General features: G+C 39.8%; 1 protein-coding gene across 1 annotated transcript in view; it reads right to left on the reverse strand.

Moving 5' to 3' along the window:
- Nucleotides 1-206: 206 nt before the first annotated feature.
- The window catches only part of LOC128736219 (cyclin-dependent kinase inhibitor 1C-like), a 41,730-nt gene continuing 24,135 nt past the window's right edge, over nt 207-17,801 (reverse strand). Inside the window, exon 4 of the mRNA XM_053830698.1 lies at nt 207-509. Coding sequence (XP_053686673.1) covers nt 207-509 — 303 coding nt within the window. The remainder of the gene's footprint in view (nt 510-17,801) is intronic.

Raw genomic sequence — 17,801 nt, forward strand, 5'->3', positions numbered from 1 at the left:
TCTGATATAAATTAACAAATATAAAGGCTGCTCGGGATTTCATATATTAGTTTTAAAACTGGTTCATTTAGTAAGAAATTTCTCATGTTTTTGAAACAAAAAATGTATTTTTTATTCCAAATAATTTTTATTTTGTACAAATCGTTCCAGTATTTCAAAGATAAACCTGCCGCTCCGCTTATTCCTGAATGAAACGACCGACCCGGTTACCACCAGTAGCTGGTGTAGTACCGTGGATAATAGTAGTACGGTGTGTATCCATAGTGGTAGTATCTGGGATAGTGGTGATAATATCCGAAACCGAACGATTCCGACTTCTCCATATCATCCTTGTTTGCTGCACCGTCGGCAGCGGCCAAGTCTTCTTGTTCAGCTTGAGGCGCAGGGGCCGATCGTACTGGACGCATCATTGGTGCTCGGCCAAAATCTCCTCGGTTTCCTACGGGATATGGCATATCCGATGGAAAAGCATTGACAATGGCCAGTAGTGCAAATAGGCATACGATAAGCTGTAGAACAAAGAAGAGTTAAACCCATTTTAGTTAAAATATCTTTTTTACACCTTGAACATTTTGAAGTGATTTTCAAATCGTTTGGGATGTTACACCAATGTTTGTTTAGGTGGTAGGAAGTGAACTGTGATCGATGGTCACCAGGACGGGCTTTTATACTTGCCCGCCGGGGGAAGAAAGAATTCGCTTTCGTCGATCGAATCAAAGGCGCAATTGCACATTTCTCCGGATACGCTGCCTGCCTGCCACACACAGGAAGGAAAGGGAAAACAAGAACGCACAGCAGCGTTATCCCTTGCACCGAATATCCACCGATATTCCGAACGGCGCTGACGATACTGAAAACTTTGGTTTACATCCCGGACCGGTTTTGGGTCGTATTTTTCAGAGATGCGCTATTCGGAAGGTATCCCTGTTTGACGTCATTGCAGTTCGGAAAAAGAGCTCTGCATGTATATTACAGCAAAACGAGAATGGATGAGCAGGGATGTTAATGCACATTTTTTAAAGCTATTTGGTCATTAGTTTGACTGAAACTAGGTTGAAATTCAAATGCAAAACAATGTAATTTATTGTCTGTACCTAAAACTGGGAAAAATCCATTCAACTCTATTGTTATATTGATTTTACATGAATTTTTCAAACGCAAATATACACTACAACTACACAAATATTTTGTAGATTTATTTTATTTTTATAATTTTATTTAGTTTTTTAATTTCATGGTGAGTGCATTAATTAGAAACGAAATTTTTCTTTTCATATTTGAAACTCTGCTAAAAACTAAAATACTAAGAAGTTATATTTTTATTGTAATTCAATAATTAATCCTAAATGTATTACATATTTTTTAGAAATTAACAATGTTTGTAAACGTATCAAGTCCATGAATTTCAACCTTAAATAATTCACGACTTAAATTGGTATGATGCTTCTCAATTGTATAAAAACTACATTAAATTATTTGAATAGTTAAAGGAAACCTAAGGAAAATGTAATCTCGTAAGAACAAATGCATTAATCGAAGATCGTTCAACTTGCTCAATCTAGTACACCATCATATGGGATGTCCAATGCACTAGCACTTGCAGTGTGCAGTGCAGTGTGACAATGCGACACCTGAACCACTGTAGGCTCGGTATAAACATGTTTTGTTTTGTGATGTTTCCGACAGGGCGAATGAACTTTGCGAAGTATTCTTTGTGTATTTTTATCGATTCGAATGAATCAATTGGTCAAAGGGCCGTATTCATGGCGAATAAAAAGCAAATGGAAATTATTTTTTTCATATACATGGAATTCCGTATAACGTAACGGTTTCATAGTACATTATCAAGGGTCTTTCTAAATAGACTTTTGCGGTGAGAAAAAACAATCAACCATATTGCAGCTTCATGCTTTAGCTTACTTTAATCAGCTTGTATTATTGATAATTATTTCAATTTGGTAGATAACCATAAATAAATGCTAGTTATTTATAATGAAACACTGCAAGGGCAAAAATAATATTTAGTTGATGGCATTGACTGATGCAGCTTATGATGGTTTAAAAGGTATGCAATGAGTTTTTAACTATTGCCCGTTTCTTTGGTAACAAAACGCGCTGCTCACTTTTTTGATAGCTTGAAATCATCGCAGAAAGAATCTGCTTGGCTGTATGTAAATTATAAGTATATATTATGCTTGTCTAGCACGTAAACTATTGATTTATTTGACAAAATAAACGATATTTGCCCCCGCGACGATTGTGGCGACGGTTATAATTCATCGCGTACGAAAGGGCGGGAAATTGACAATACCGACTCTTACAAGTTCGCAGAATAATTTAAAATGGGATAGACAGGAATCTGGTTCGCACCAGTTGAGTTTAGATACATATGTATTAGTTTCAGCTTTGTGTAAAGCGTGTAGGAATCGGGCTACAATTCTAACCATGAAAACAAAGCATCCTATTACAGAACAAGAGAATACTCGTAAACAGGGATGGAAAAAATCGCTTCTAGCGATCAAAAACATTTCAGCGATCAGATGGACATTTTTTTACGAGTAGGGAAATCTGCTGAGCACTTTAGAAGATACGGTACTATCAGAAACCGGAGAAGACAACTTAAGGAGCGGGGTCCCATAATGGGGCGTGAGGATCCAGACCCACTAAAACCCTACTCGAATCTCCAGTCTCAATCCCCCCTGGCACCATCTTATCGGTACTTCAGGGAGGGGCTATTGTGCTTAATGCACCCTCTTAGATAACTACTGGACTATGGTAGTTAGGCTGTTTATTCGCCGTTGATCGGCTCTACAGCGGTTTTGTAGCTCAAGTACAATCTGAGCAGCCGCATTGACCGTTCCCCAGATGTCCGAGTTGGAACACATCCTTTGTATTAAATTATCCGGAGTAGAGTCTTGTCCGCTCACTGCCATCATGTTGCTTCTTGCGCCCGCGAAACGAGGGTATATGAAGAAAGCATGTTCTGCAGTTTCCTCAACATCCACCCATTCGGGACACACGGGGGACTCCGCATGCCCAAACTTGTGCAGATACTGTAAACATGCCCTGACAGAATCTGTATCAGGTGGCAGTTGACTTCGCCGTGGCGCCTGTTGACCCACTCGGATAATGTCGGTCGATGTGTCCACCGGCCTTTTGTGGAATCAGACCATACCCGCTGTCATGCGGTCATCGAGGTCGATCTTGTGGTACTCCGTATGCCTCTAGTTCCACGTTGGTTGAAGCACTCTACGTCCTCGCTGATGATGATGCCAATAGGCATCATACCCGCTAAGACACAGATTGCGTCATGTGAAACTGTGCGATACGCACACGCCACTCTCAAACACATGAGACGACAGGTGCTAGATAGCTTTTGGTACCTAACGCCGATGACCACACCGGCCCGCCATACCTGAGTATGGACTGGACCACGTTGGTTAATAGCCTTCGCTTGCTGCCATATATCGCAGAGCTATTAGACATCTTACGAGACAATGCCGAAATAGCTGTGGAAGCCTTCTTGCAGGCATAGTCGGCGTGGCTCCCGACCTAGAGCTTGTCGTCGACCATGACTCCCAGGAGTTTTAAGGACCGCGTTGACAAAATAGTGCAGTCCCCGACGCTGATATTTGCTTGCTGCACCGACTTGCGATTGTTCACCACGATAACCTCCGTTTTATGTTGCGCTAGCTTCAGTTTCCTGGAGCGCATCCAATCTTCTACAATGCTTATAGAGTGAGCAGCCGTCAACTCAACCTCTTTGATAGATTCACCGTAGACTTCCAAGATGATTTCGTCCGCAAAGTCGACAATCACTCGACTCGTTATACATGACGTTCCACAACATCGGGAACCCCAGCGGAACCCCTGCGGTGATTGGAACGCACCTCTGACCCTCCTCCGTGTTGTAGCATAGCACACGATGCTGGAAATAATTTTCCAGAATCCTGTACAGCCACACCGGCACTTGGACGTTCCGAAGCGAGTTGGCTGTGGAGGCCCAGCTAGCGCTATTAAACCCATTTCCCACGTCGAGCGTGACAATTGCGCAATAGCGGATAGCTGTCCTCTTGCGCTGCATCGCTACCTCGGCTGTCTTAGTGACAGACAAGATGGCATTCACCGTAGATTTGCCTTTTCGGAAGCCGAATTGGTTCCTTGACAGACCGTTTGCACCCTCAGTGTACTGTACGAGTCTGTTAAGGATAACCCTCTCCAGCACCTTGCCGGCAGTATCGAGTAGACAGATCGACCTATATAACGAGGGGACACCCGGAGGTTTTCCCGGCTTCGGCAACAGCACGAGCTTCTGTCGCTTCCATCTGTCCGGGAAGTGGCCAGCTTCCAGGCATCTACTCATTACTGCCCCGAATAATTCGGGAGCTTTTAAAATAGCGGCTTTAATGGTCGTATTCGGGATTCCGTCTGGCCCGGGTGCCTTGCTCACCTCTAGGGATTTAGCGATCTCAATGAGTTTCTCGTTCGTAACCGTCGCTTCCTCCCCAACCTCTAAGCCGCCGTCGCCCACGTTACTTTGGATGTTCGGCATGGAGGCCGACCATCCTACGCTATGGTATGAGATACTGGAACGTCGGCCGTGGGACGACTCAGCGGCCTGAGGCCAAGGCGTTGGCTCGTGGCGCGGAAAGAGGCCCTCGATGACCCGCTCCAGCATCTTTGACGATCACTCTGCGGGCGCCATCACGCTCTTGGTCTTTGCCATTACGACCTTGTAGGCATCACCCCACTGGTTCGTAATGGCACTAGCACATAACCTTTCAAAGCAGGCTCGCTTGTTAGCTTTTATCCCACTCTTAAACGCTGCGCGTGCAGAAATCACTACTTGCAAGCGATAAATACTTTATCGCGATCTGTACAGATTATGACAAACCTCATATCAGATCATGCCAATCGGTTGTGTACAATGCGTGAATCGCAATACAAACAACATGCGTAACCTTTTGTTCTCGCAGCTAGGTAAAATCTAACATTGTGATCGACTGCTGAGAGATGATAAGAGAACAAAATCTTGTGAATATAGCTAAAAATCCCAAAACGGTCATTGGCATTATTAATCATGTAGTACGGAATTGGGGCACACGATTACAACTATCCGGCTCAACTGGATTACAACTGGATACACTAAGCGGAGCCTGCCACAAAAGACGATCATTAAGACTGTCGCAGTAGCCTTTTAACCCAATACCCTTCTGGTATTCAAAAAAACGCTAAAGATTCACGGTTTGTCGTGAATTGTACAGATCGTGATGTGTGCATGTAGCGATAACTGACATATTAGATCAAAATCCCCGATTTTCCATCCCTGCTCGTAAAACCATATTTGTAACTGATAAAAATAATTTCATACTATTTAAAAACACTGGAAGGCTTATTGTCTACTACAAATGTGGTTATTACGAATGATTCGTATTTTGTACGAAAGCACATTCGTAGCATCTCTTGCATCAAAACCCATTTGGTATAGATTATTATTATTATTGTTATTATTATTATTATTATTATTATTTATTTCAAAGATTTATCTGAACAAAGTCCTAAATAAATGCAACTAACAAGCGTTAGATTTATAAAATATTCGATTTCTTCAATTTCGTCACGTATCTCTGTGTTGGTTCATTAAAATCAAATAATTCTTCAGTCATTTCGAAAGTCCTGATACAAGCGGTGATAGGTTCCTGGTAACCAAACGATGTACGATGGTAGGCAGTTTGTAGCAATCCAGTTGAACGAAGGGCACGTTGCGAGGCACGGAAATTTAAGAGAGATAGCAGCGTCGGTAAGTCAATATCGCCATTTACCAGTTTCGCTATAAATATTGCTTGGTGCTTTTTACGACGACGCTCCAGCGTGTCGATACCGAGTAGACTGCATCGATCAGGGTACGGTGGTAGGTTAACAGGGTCTCGCCATGGGAGATCGCGCAGTGCAAGTCGGACGAATCTTTTCTGGATTCGTTCAATCCGTAAATTCCACGACAACTGATGTGGAAACCAAAGCAAGTTGCAATTCTCCAGTAATGGGCGGACCAAGGAGCAATAAAGAGCTTTCAGGCAGTGTGGGTCCTTAAAATCACTCGCAATTTTGGAGATGAATCCCAGCTGACGTGTAGCTTTCGATATCAAGGCGGCGTGGTGTAGGTGAAATGTGAGCTTAGGATCCAGAAGAACACCGAGGTCACTTACATGGTCGACTCTTTTTAGTTTTAGTCCGTCGACATGATAATCGAATAAAACTGGCTTCAAAATACGGTGAAATGTCATAACCTCACATTTCACGATGCTGATAACGAACCAATTTGTCCGGCACCAGTCAACAAAACTATCGAGCAAAGTTTGCAAACTGCGACAATCTTCAACAGTTCGAACTGTCAGGTACAATTTTAAATCATCCGCCTATACTAACTTACAGTCAGATGCTAATAACAGAGTGACGTCGTTAAAAAACAGCATGAATAGTAATGGCTCCATGTTGCTTCCTTGTGGAACTCCAGAATTATTAGTAAATTGCGAAGATATACAAGTACCAATCTTAACGCGTAAGACTCTACCGCGTAGGTACGAGCTCAACCATTTGACGAATCGGCAACAAGCTCCAAGTCGCGCAATTTTGCGCAAAAGTATTCCATGATCAATACGATCGAAAGCGGCTTTTAGGTCAGTGTAAATGACAGATAGATAGATAGAGATATAGCCACCATCGGTGCTCTACGTAACATCCGCGACTTGCTCCGAATAGTTATAAAGTGGGTGTCCGCGTACATGCCGATGGCAGAGAGTTAAAGTGTGCCAGCTACGAAGGAATCCACGCTACCAGCCGTACTTGTCCTAAGCGATCGAAGATCAAACGGATTCGAGAACAAGAATTAGCAAACACCTAGCCTAGTCGCAAGCGCTAAGCAGCTAAGCAGTTCCATGCTGTAATCTCCATCGTCAGCAAATATGGACCGTGAAGCCCTCTCCATAGTTCATTGGAACGCTTGCTCACTGAGGAGTAAGTATATTGAATTGCTCGACTTTCTCAATATGAAGAAAATCGACATCGCAGTCATCAAGGAAATCCACTTCAAACCAAAGGTTAGCCTCCAACTATCCGAATTTTAGCTTTTGAGACTCGATCGAACAAGCGAGGAGAATGGGGTGTAGCCGTTGCTGTGAGGCGCTACGTAAAATTCCGCCTTCTGCCGAGCTTCAGTGCCCGCCCAGTTAACTTCGGGGTACGATGCTGGCCTAACAAGCCAGCCGTCGTATGTTCGAATCTCGCCTGGGAGGTGCTGCTATAGAGTCAGTAGGATCGTTGCACTAGCCCTGTAATTGTCCTGTACTCTAATAACCGGCTGCGAAGTCTGTCGATAAAGAAGGATAATGTTTAAAGACGGTATAAACCCAAGGCTTTGCTTTGCTTGTTCGCAAACATTTAACAACCCTGCAGGTGTGGCTGTTAGAGTTAATAGGATCGTAGCACCGCACCGGCCCCGCAATTGTCCTGTACTCTAACAGCTGGCTGCAAAGTCTGTCGTATAAAAACAGAAGGTCAAGTTCCGATAACGGAATGTAGCACCTGCTTTTCTAGTATCACCTGCTGTTCTAGTAATAGGGTTTGCAAGTTGGTTATTGAATATTTCTGTATGGGACTTTATTTTGAACTGCTTTAACAGTTAAAACTGGTAGTGGATCACAAATAATAATAGCGGATTATTAACTATCGCAGTCAAAATGCGGGAAAAGTATCGACCAGAACTCGATCGGTTTTGCTTACTACTTATCACCCTTAATACCATACTTACCACGCAAATAAACCGGTTGAATTTTGAGTTTTCCCAAATTTTTAGCTTATTGACGTAAATGCAGAGGTGGAGACAGTCCCACGCTGCGTGGACGATTCTTCTAGCTTCCCGGCCCGGGAATCTGCTTATCCTCTTCTATAGCTTTCTGGATTCTACATTATGTGTTACGAGGTTTCATATTTTCATTCCAGTTTTATTTTCTCCATTCAATTGACGCAAATCAGGAGGAAACCAAAATTCAAGTTAGTCTAGTGGTACCCGAAAAAATGGTTCTCAGTTTGAATTTTCTCGTCGCGAAACGCGGATCTGCAGTACAATGTGTTGAAAGATTGTAATGCGAGTTTATTGATATTTGAAGTAGTTATATTTATTTACAGGTAAAGTAATTGCAGTCTTTAGAGTAATTTATCGTTTCTTAGTCTACATTTTTGGAACAATTTAATATTATTGCCCTGCATTATTTGAATAATATCGTAAAAAACCCTATCGTCAAAATTTTGACACCAAAAAATTAGATCTTGACGAATAAAGACAAAGGTATTTTTATACATATTCAAGCAATAGCTTTTTACCTTTGTTATAGTATATAACAAAGGTTTAGAAATTGGTCGAAAAACACGAAACTGATCCGAGGCCCGGAGGGCCGAATCACATATACCAATCGATAGAGCTCGACGAACTGAGCAATGTCTGTGTGTGTGTATGTGTGTGTGTATGTGTGTGTGTGTGTGTGTGTGTGTGTATGTGTGTGTGTGCAGCTCATTTTCTATCGCCTGTTTCTCGGATATGGCTGAACCGATTTATGCGTTATTAGTCTCATTTGAAAGGTATTATTGCCTAGTATATCACTATTGAATTGCTTCGTGGTCCGATGTTTCGTTTAAAAGTTATAAGCAAAAATGTGAAAACTACGTGACACGGTTTTCTCAGGAACCACACAACCGATTTCAATGATCTTAGTACCAAATGAAAGCTCTTCATAAATTATAAAAATTTTCGGGAAGTTTTATTGAAAACAAATAAGTAGTTTAAAAGTTATGCTTAAAAACGTGTTTTGACAAGGTAATAATTATCGCCTGTTTCTCAGAGATGGCCAAGCCGATTTATGCGCTATTAGTCTCATTTGAAAGGTAATATAGCCGGATAGATCACTATTGAATGGTTTTTTGGTTGGACTTTTAGTTTGAAAGTTATGAGCAATTGAAGTTACACGTTAAAATTTACAATACTTTATAGCGATTTTAACCAAGATAATTTATCTAGTTTCAATTGTTTTAGTATTAAACGAGAGGTCTTAACACTGCAAATGTATTTACCAAATTTCATAAGGATTGGTTCTACTGGTCAAAAGATATTTAAAAATGATTGATGAAATTTATTCAAGAAAACCTTAATGACCAAACCTTTAATTGGACTAAACCTTTAAAACAGAATAATATAGTAAAAATGTGTAATTTTTCAACGGATGTTTCATTGCAGCAGTTAATTAATAAAATATAGCACATTTTCTTACACTTTTAGGGTGACCGTGAATCCACCTAATAGGGTGACACAAATTTTTGTTTTTTACATGCGTCCAAAAAAATAGCATCTTCACAAAAATTCTAGAACACTAAAATAAGCAACTTTGCTGCATATAGTAACTATCTATCTCTTATTGGTTGCGAAATTTAATGATTTGGTTGAAGAAACCACTTTAAAATCAAGCAAAGCAAAGCAATGGGTGTAAACGTCCTTCAGAACTTTAACCGGAAAGCATTCAGATACACAACATGCACGAAGCATTACGACTAAACTGAGGGATTCCTATGTCATCAAAAAATTTTCTCATAGGTCCACCATCTTTCAAATCATCATTTCAAATCAATCTCGAAAAGCCACCCTTCTTTATCGACAGACTGCGCAGCCGGTTATTAGAGTACAGGAAAATTACGGGGCTAGGGCAAAGATCCTATTATCTCTGTAGCGACACCGATCAGTCGAGATTCGAACATACAATGACTGGCTTGTTAGGCTAGCATTGTACCCCGAAGCTAACAGCCACTTTAAAATCAGTTCTGCTCAAAAATTCTGTACACGATGTTTTCATTGCTTTCCTATATTCTATAAAGTAATAAAATACACTCTGAAAATTGTTTATCGCTAGGATGCATATGGATGATAACTAGCACAGCGTTAACAAACAGTTGAATTAAATTTCGAAGACGTGTCGATTTCTTTATAATCATTTCCAGCCCAAAACGCTAAAAAAAGCCAGTTTTTACTCGACTATTTTCGATTGGAATTGGAATTTGAATGTGAAAATAGTTTCTTTCTAAACCTAATATGTGACGAGCAGCATTCCAAAAGGTCCAATGTGCAAATGAGAGATTCTCTTTGCGACTCGTCTCTTACGGTTATTACGGCGGCATAAATGCACTTGAATGCATCTATTTTGTTAGAAACGGTTACTGGTGTTATTGGAAAGCTTATCCTTTAGAATAATTGGGTTGAAATGTATTTATGCCGCCGTAATCAGCATAAGAGAAAAAACGCAAAGAGAATCTCTCATTTGCACATTGGACCTTTTGACATGTTGGTCGAGATTTCCAGGTTTATCTGTAAGTAAAAAATAAAAAGGTTTGACAAAACGGGGCTTTTTTCAAAAAGGAGGTGCTACCACTAATCGTACCACTAATGAGGTATCAATCGGCACCAAATTTAAGATTTTTGCTTTCTGACCTAAAATGAACAATCTGACAAAATTTGGTTCAAATCCGTGAAAGTCGATTACACGGTTATCGGATACTTTGCATGTGTTGACTCCAATAGACAATTTTGAGATTTCACATCTGAATAACTTGAGAACGGCTGGGCCTAAGAAACAGTTTATATAAGAATTTAGTTCAAAGTGATGCGTATATAATTTGACTCTGTCAGTTTTATGAAAATTTCAAATTCAAATACAAATCAAAAATAATATTTTAACTGAATATCCTATGTCAAATGACATATAAGATGGTATAACAAAGGTTCCTTTCACCACTAGGTGGATTAAATCGGGTTTTTATCTTTTCTTTGGGGATTTCCACCACCGTGGAAAACTATGTAAGAAACATTTTTCATTTTACCGGATTGCTATAAAAAAAATTTCAGTATCTACAAATTTTACAAACGATGTCCAAGAAAGAATATTAAAAAAAAATTATCAAAGTTTTCTGGAGAGCTCGAATGTTTTAAATATTGTTTTTGCTCATAAGTCCACAACTGTGCCCATTTGAAAAAATACAATTCTGAGATCCTTCAGCCTTATTCAGCTGAAACTTAACGACAATTTTAAGAAATACTCGCTTCGTAATATTTCTCATGCATTTCAACCTTGTATGATTTTTGGAGTGTCCTAGTCTTGGTTTTTTTACCGCTAAATGTTTATCCTATCCATTGAATGCTGTGATATTAATATTTTATTTTAATAACAAATATAAGGGTAGAAGAGGTAACAACACCTGCCGGGGTAAAACCGTCCAACATGGCTTAACAACGCCTTGTTCAAATCGTAAATTTTTATGACAGTCATATTACGTAATTCCTACGCAATATTTTACAGTAGCTTGTACTGTGATAACGCATAAACTATCGCAGAAATAAATAAAAACAGATTTTCGCGACAATTGTTACGTTTTTTATAACTTTGCACTCACTGAGCTTAAGGTTTATTTTATTCAAAACGTTAAAAATTTAGTAAATCCAACCCATATCGCATCTCGGATCATCTGAAAAGTGCTTAGCTTGTAGCTTGTAGACTGGTTGAAAAAATCTAAATCGCCTATTTTTCCTGGCAGACGCTAAGGAAATTTTATAATTTTCTCGGATATCAATAATTTTATAATTTTCTCTTTTTTTCAAATAGTTCATCACTGTTGGACCAAGGATCATGGAATAAACCTTTTTTTATGAAGATATAGCAAATGTTCGTAGCAATCCAAGAATAATATGGATCTGGTTTATCAATCAGAGCCATTTGAAATATCAAAAAATGACAGGAGAAATTACAGGAGAGCTTCAATATAGTGGCTTCAATACAGTAGTCTCTACCTTATGAAGGACACTTTTTCGGAAACCATATATCAATTGATAGCAAAATGATTTCATTTGTAAGATTCATTAAATAAGTTCACGAATCAAAGTTCACGAATCAAAATCACCAGTTCTGTCCAAATGGGGCAAAAACTATTATACGCTATGGCTGTTTTACCCCGTTGGTGGGCGTGTTCACCTCGCATGGAAAAATGCTCTATTTTTTGTGTGTTTTGTGCTCAAACCGCAATAAAAGATAGAAAATCATTACTGCTATTTATGTTTTTATTTTTTACATGTTGGTTATAGACGAATTGGTCATATAAAGCAGATAAATTAAAAATTGAGCTGCAACTTTTTTTTACACAGGTGTTTTTGCTTAATGTGGCGGTCTTGCCCCGCCTACGCGTTATCGAAACTTGACCTTCTGTTTTTATACGACAGACGTCGCAGCCAGCTGTTAGAGTACAGGACAATTGCAGGGCCAGTTGCTCCGATCCTATTGACTCTAACAGCCTCTCCCAGAAATTCGAACAAACGACGACTGGCTTATTAGGCCAGCGTCATACCTCGAAGCCAACTGGGAGGGACCGCCTACCCTTACATATCCTTAAAATATAAAATGATGTACACTCGATTCGCTTTTTACGTGACGGCTGCATTCCGTGTAAATCAAACCGCATAAGTTCCGAAACTCGCGTAAAAATAGTCGTGTGAAACGCAAACCGCCTTCATATTGCTCTCTATTAAAAGTGTTTACAAGCAATGCTCTACTAATTCCGCCATTGTTTAATTACGGAAATGTCTTCTGACGAATTAACGTAGATATGGAAACATATGGAATTGATTTTAATTCAAATTTAAGATGATCAGGTTTTGTACTAAAAAATGTGCCTTAAATAAATCAGTGTAACAATAAAGTAGCAGCTTAATCGTTAAAAACCGATATGAGCTGATTATGATGCGCTAGTAGTGAGTAAATGGAAAAATTATGATAGCTATTCCAGCAATATGAATAGAATCCCTCGTTTGATTTGTCGGTTCGATTTGTATTTTTGGTTTCACTATCTACATGTCTTTTTGTGTACACAACATTTATGGTAGAATAAATACATTTCAACTGGAATTTTAAATTTTACAGTGTTGGCCACCGCTAATTCGTTACTTCGCTAGCCGACCAATCGCGAAACGCTAATTTATAAACTCAAACAAGCCGAATTGTTGCTGATCCATAATTCCAAGTGAAGTGCCACTGTTTATTATAAAATTAATAAACTGTAAAGCATTTTATCCATTATAATAGGTTTTGATCCCAGTTTCATTCAGAAAAGCCGTGTGATAGATATAAATTAGTAATAATTTGTACAGTGATAGAATACAATGCAAGTTTTTTGCGATATGTTCAAAAATAAATAGTGACTGTTAATTTGCAGTTTGCGATTAGTGATTATCGAAAATTCCACGATTATCGAGTGTATCGGTTAGTGAATTGGCGAATTAGCGGTGCCCAATACTGAATTTTAGTGTTAAAAACATTTGAGAGTCGTGTTTTGTAGAATATATGTACTGGCAAACAATTTAGTGTATTAGCACGATTTAAAAAAAAAGATTATTCGCCATGAATTCTTGAAAATTCTTGTTAATCAATGGACTGTATCGATTCAATTACGCCCATAACACAAACTTATCGACGTCACTGTTATACTGTACAGCTCATCATTCGTTCTCGGTTGCCTGCTCGATTCATCCAATGAAGAAGCTAATCAAATTAACCAAAGAACTGGATGCCGCGCCTGCAGATGGTTATAGCCTATTCAAATTAAGATTGAAGAAGTAGTGTATCAAGAGATGGCACATATATCTTTTATATACTTGCATGCCACAATCTTGCAAGCAGTAAATAAGTAGCGGTTATTAGTTATTTATATTATGCATATACACTCAATTCTTCTTCTGCCCGGATATTTTTACGCGGATTTTTTTTGCACAACTTTTTTGCGCGGCTTCTCGAAATAATACACTCAAAAAAATCGACACGTCGCATCCACGTGAAAGATCATGTAAACTTCTGTACAGCAACTATAAGCTCTTGCCTCGGAAAGGCGCAGCAACCCAGAAGGGGGAGCTGCCAAAGCTCCGACTCCTGGTCTGGGAGTCGTGGAGTGGGCACGGAAGGCCTCTTTTGCTTCCGAGTCCCAGGGCGTTGTGGTTAAGGAGGAGATTTCGGGTGTGTGGCCTGACCTGACAAAACGTACCTTTCACGAAAGTTTATTCATTCGAAGCATGGACTGCGGGGCTGGTGAGTCGGCGGTGTTCTAGCCGGTTATACGGGTGGGCGGCGAGGTTAGAAAGTCTCGTATCGTGGTTCGTCTTCAAAGAGGCCGAACGAAACGTCGCGGCCGGAGGGTGACTGTAGTAATTGAAGACGGTATGCTGCAGGATGATCTCCACTACCGGTCGTAAACCGGATGGCGTACGCTGACAACTCGCTGAATTATGGGTATATGCGTGCTGACTGGGGATTTGCAAATGAGAAATCCCACTCGGCGCCCGAACAGGACCAAGCTGCCGAGTTACTGGTTAAGGCCGGGGCAACATCGATAAATAATGACGGAATGACGTTTTCCGGGATCTCGTGCTGACTGCCTTGCAATGGAGGATCACACTCCTCCTTCCGTCGACTGTCTGGCTTTCGGCTCTCCGTAGGACAACTATTGCAGCTCGTGTGACTAACTGCTCGTTTCACTAGATGGCGAACGATCCGTTCACGATCGCGACTCAATCAGCACTCTCGAGCAGCGCCTCGGTTCGCCAGCTCGAGATTCTTCGGTGAAACTCTCCACACTGCTGACTTCCTGGATCGATCCAACAGTTCAGTGGACTGGCTCACCACCGCGCCCTCTGCATGTCAAAACACCGAACATGCCGTATTCCCCATCCCGCGTTTGCAATACTAATTAAGCTATCTGGACATAATTTGGGCCCTACATTGCCACACAAAATAAAGTTACCGACGAACGGTAACACAACTTACGTGAATTCTATGTACTAGTTAATGGGAAAATTAATAAAACTTACCGGGATCGCACGTTAATTGGTTAGTATGAGTGCGAGTTACCAACAATTCACGTAAATGTTACATGAAAAGTGAGATGGATGAGAATTACCTATGTTTTCACGTAAACTTGACGTGCCGATTTTTTTGAGTGTACGGTTTTTCGAAAATTTTACCAACAACAGTTGTACACCCAATTCTTTTTTTACACGGATGTTTTTACGCGATTTTTTTTGCACGACTTTTTTACACGGTTTCTCGAAATAATAAGTAATAAATAATAAATAATAAATACGGTTTAATTTTGCACGGTTTGGTGTACACAAACAACATGTATTGTCAAGTAACTAAGCGGTAATATAGTATTTTAAGCGCTATTCAACAAAAAGAGTAAAGAAATAAAAGAATTACAGAAATAGCGGAAAAATAAATATGTTACACTTTTTTTAACTTTTAATTTTTTGCAATCAATTATAATGTATATTTTTTAACTTTAATTATTTTTGCAAAGAGGGAATGTATGATCGTTACTGGGGACATCGAAATTTGCTCTTCTCTATCGGTTCTACCCGTAATTCAGTGCCGCACATCATTTATCATAGTACTAGCTGACCCGACAAACTTCGTATTGCCACAAATTAACCTGTGTTGTACATAAATCATGAATATCGGATGATCTTTGTCACAATCTCGAGTTTTGCAAGTTTCTGAGGAGTTTAACCTTAGATGATTCTTTTTGGCAGTTACGTAACTATGAAAGCATCCCAGGTAACCAATAAGCATCACCAATGCTATTCAAATGTAGGCCAATAAGCATTTAAGTCGCCTTAAATGCTACTTAAATGCTATTTTGGCAAAATATACAGCTACTTTACTGATAACCTTCTTATAGTGCTGACAATGCTAATTTACAGCTAATTACCGACACGAAGAATTCGAATACAATTTTAGATGCCAATTTACAACACCTATGCAGTCAAAAGGCTAACATACAATAACGTACATTATAAAATGCCAGATACGCTGATTTGCTGCTTACGTTTAGGCTTATTCGTTACCTGGAATTGGTAGTTTAATATACAAATTTGCAATTTTTCCTCACAGTAAAGTAGAAAACAACTCCCCTGTTCCCTCATTGCATAGCCAAAAAGCTGAAAGTTATATTCACCATGATTGTACAACATTTCGCCGAATATCATTTTGCGAAAAACCTTAAGCGGAATGTACCATTTCACGGAAAACTTTTTTGTGGAAAGTACCATTTCGCAATCCTCTCCTTACTCGCTGTCGCTCGTTCCAGGAAACCCAGGTAGACCTATAGGAAAATAAATAAACCTAGACAGTAGTGATTTCTGCGGGGAGTGGCCTCCCCACAGTGGGCGGCGCTTCCGACGGCGGGTCGCCGGCAACACTCGCGGCCGAGGGTCCTGAATGATCTAGTGTTACTATAGATAGTTTTTGTTTTTGTTATTGATTAATGTTTTATGGAAGAGTCTCGAATTTCTCGAGTTCGATTAGTTTTTGAGTTTCGCTAACATTTCTGTTTTATTTGTATGAGAGTCCATATCCCCCTACCACAGGGGTGAGAGGTCTCTAATTATCAAAAAATAAATTCAAGACTCAAAAATCTCCTACATGCTAAATTTGGTTCCATTGGCTTGATTAGTACTCAAATTATAAGGAAATTTGTATTTCATTTGTATGGGAGCCCTCCTCTTAAAAAAGGAGGGGGTCGTAATACACCACAGAAAAAAATTCTGCCATCTAAAACTCCCACATGCCAAATTTGGTTCCATTGGCTTGATTAGTACTCAAATTATAAGGAAATTTGTATTTCATTTGTATGGGAGCGCCCCCCCTCTTAAAAGGGGAGGGGTCGTAATTCACCATAGAAAAAATTTCTGCCATCTAAAACTCCCACATGCCAAATTTGGTTCCATTTGCTCGATTAGTTCTCGAGATAAGAGGAAATTTGCATTTCATTTGTATGGAAGCCCACCCTCTTAAAGGGGAGATGGGTCATAACTCGCTTTCTAAAGAGAAGAGGTGTCTCAATTCACCATAGAAAAAACTTGCCTCCAAAACCACTTACATGTCAAATTTGGTTCCATTTGCTTGTTTAGTTCTCGAGTTATGAGGAAATTTGTTTTTCATTTGTATGGGAGCCCCCCCTCCTAAAGTGGAGAGGGGTCTCAATTCACCATAGAAAATATTTTTGCCTTCAAAAACCTACACATGCCAAATTTGGTTCTATTTGCTTGATTAGTTCTCGAGTTATGAGGAAATTTGTATTTCATTTGTACAGGAGCCCCCCCTCTTAAAGTGGGGAGGGGTCCTAGTTCATCATAGAAAATTTTCTTGCCCTTGAAAACCTTCACATGCCAAATTTGGTTCCATTTGCTTGATTAGTTCTCGAGTTATGAGGAAATTTGAATGGAAGCCCACCCTCTTAAAGGGGAGAGGAGTTATAATCCCCCTTATAAATAGGGGAGGGGTCTCAATTTACCATAGGATAAATTCTTGTCACCGAAAACACCCACATGCCAAATTTTGTTCTATTTGCTTGATTAGTTCTCGAGTTATGCAGAAATTTGTGTTTCATTTGTATGGGAGCCCCCCCTCTTAGAGTGGGGAGAGGTCTCTAATCATCACTGAAACCTTTCCTGGCCCCAAAAACCTCTACATGCAAATTTTCACGCCGATTGGTTCAGTAGTTTTCGATTATATAAGGAACATACGGACAGACAGACAGACAGACAGACAGACAGACAGACAGAAATCCTTTTTTATAGGTATAGATTTTTTCTGCCACATCTTTTTGGGAAAAGTCTTTGTCTCAATCTCCCAACATTCCTGAAAAATGCGCATATCATTAGTATTTCG

Source organism: Sabethes cyaneus, chromosome 2 (assembly GCF_943734655.1).
Source record: "Sabethes cyaneus chromosome 2, idSabCyanKW18_F2, whole genome shotgun sequence".
NCBI lineage: Eukaryota > Metazoa > Arthropoda > Insecta > Diptera > Culicidae > Sabethes > Sabethes cyaneus.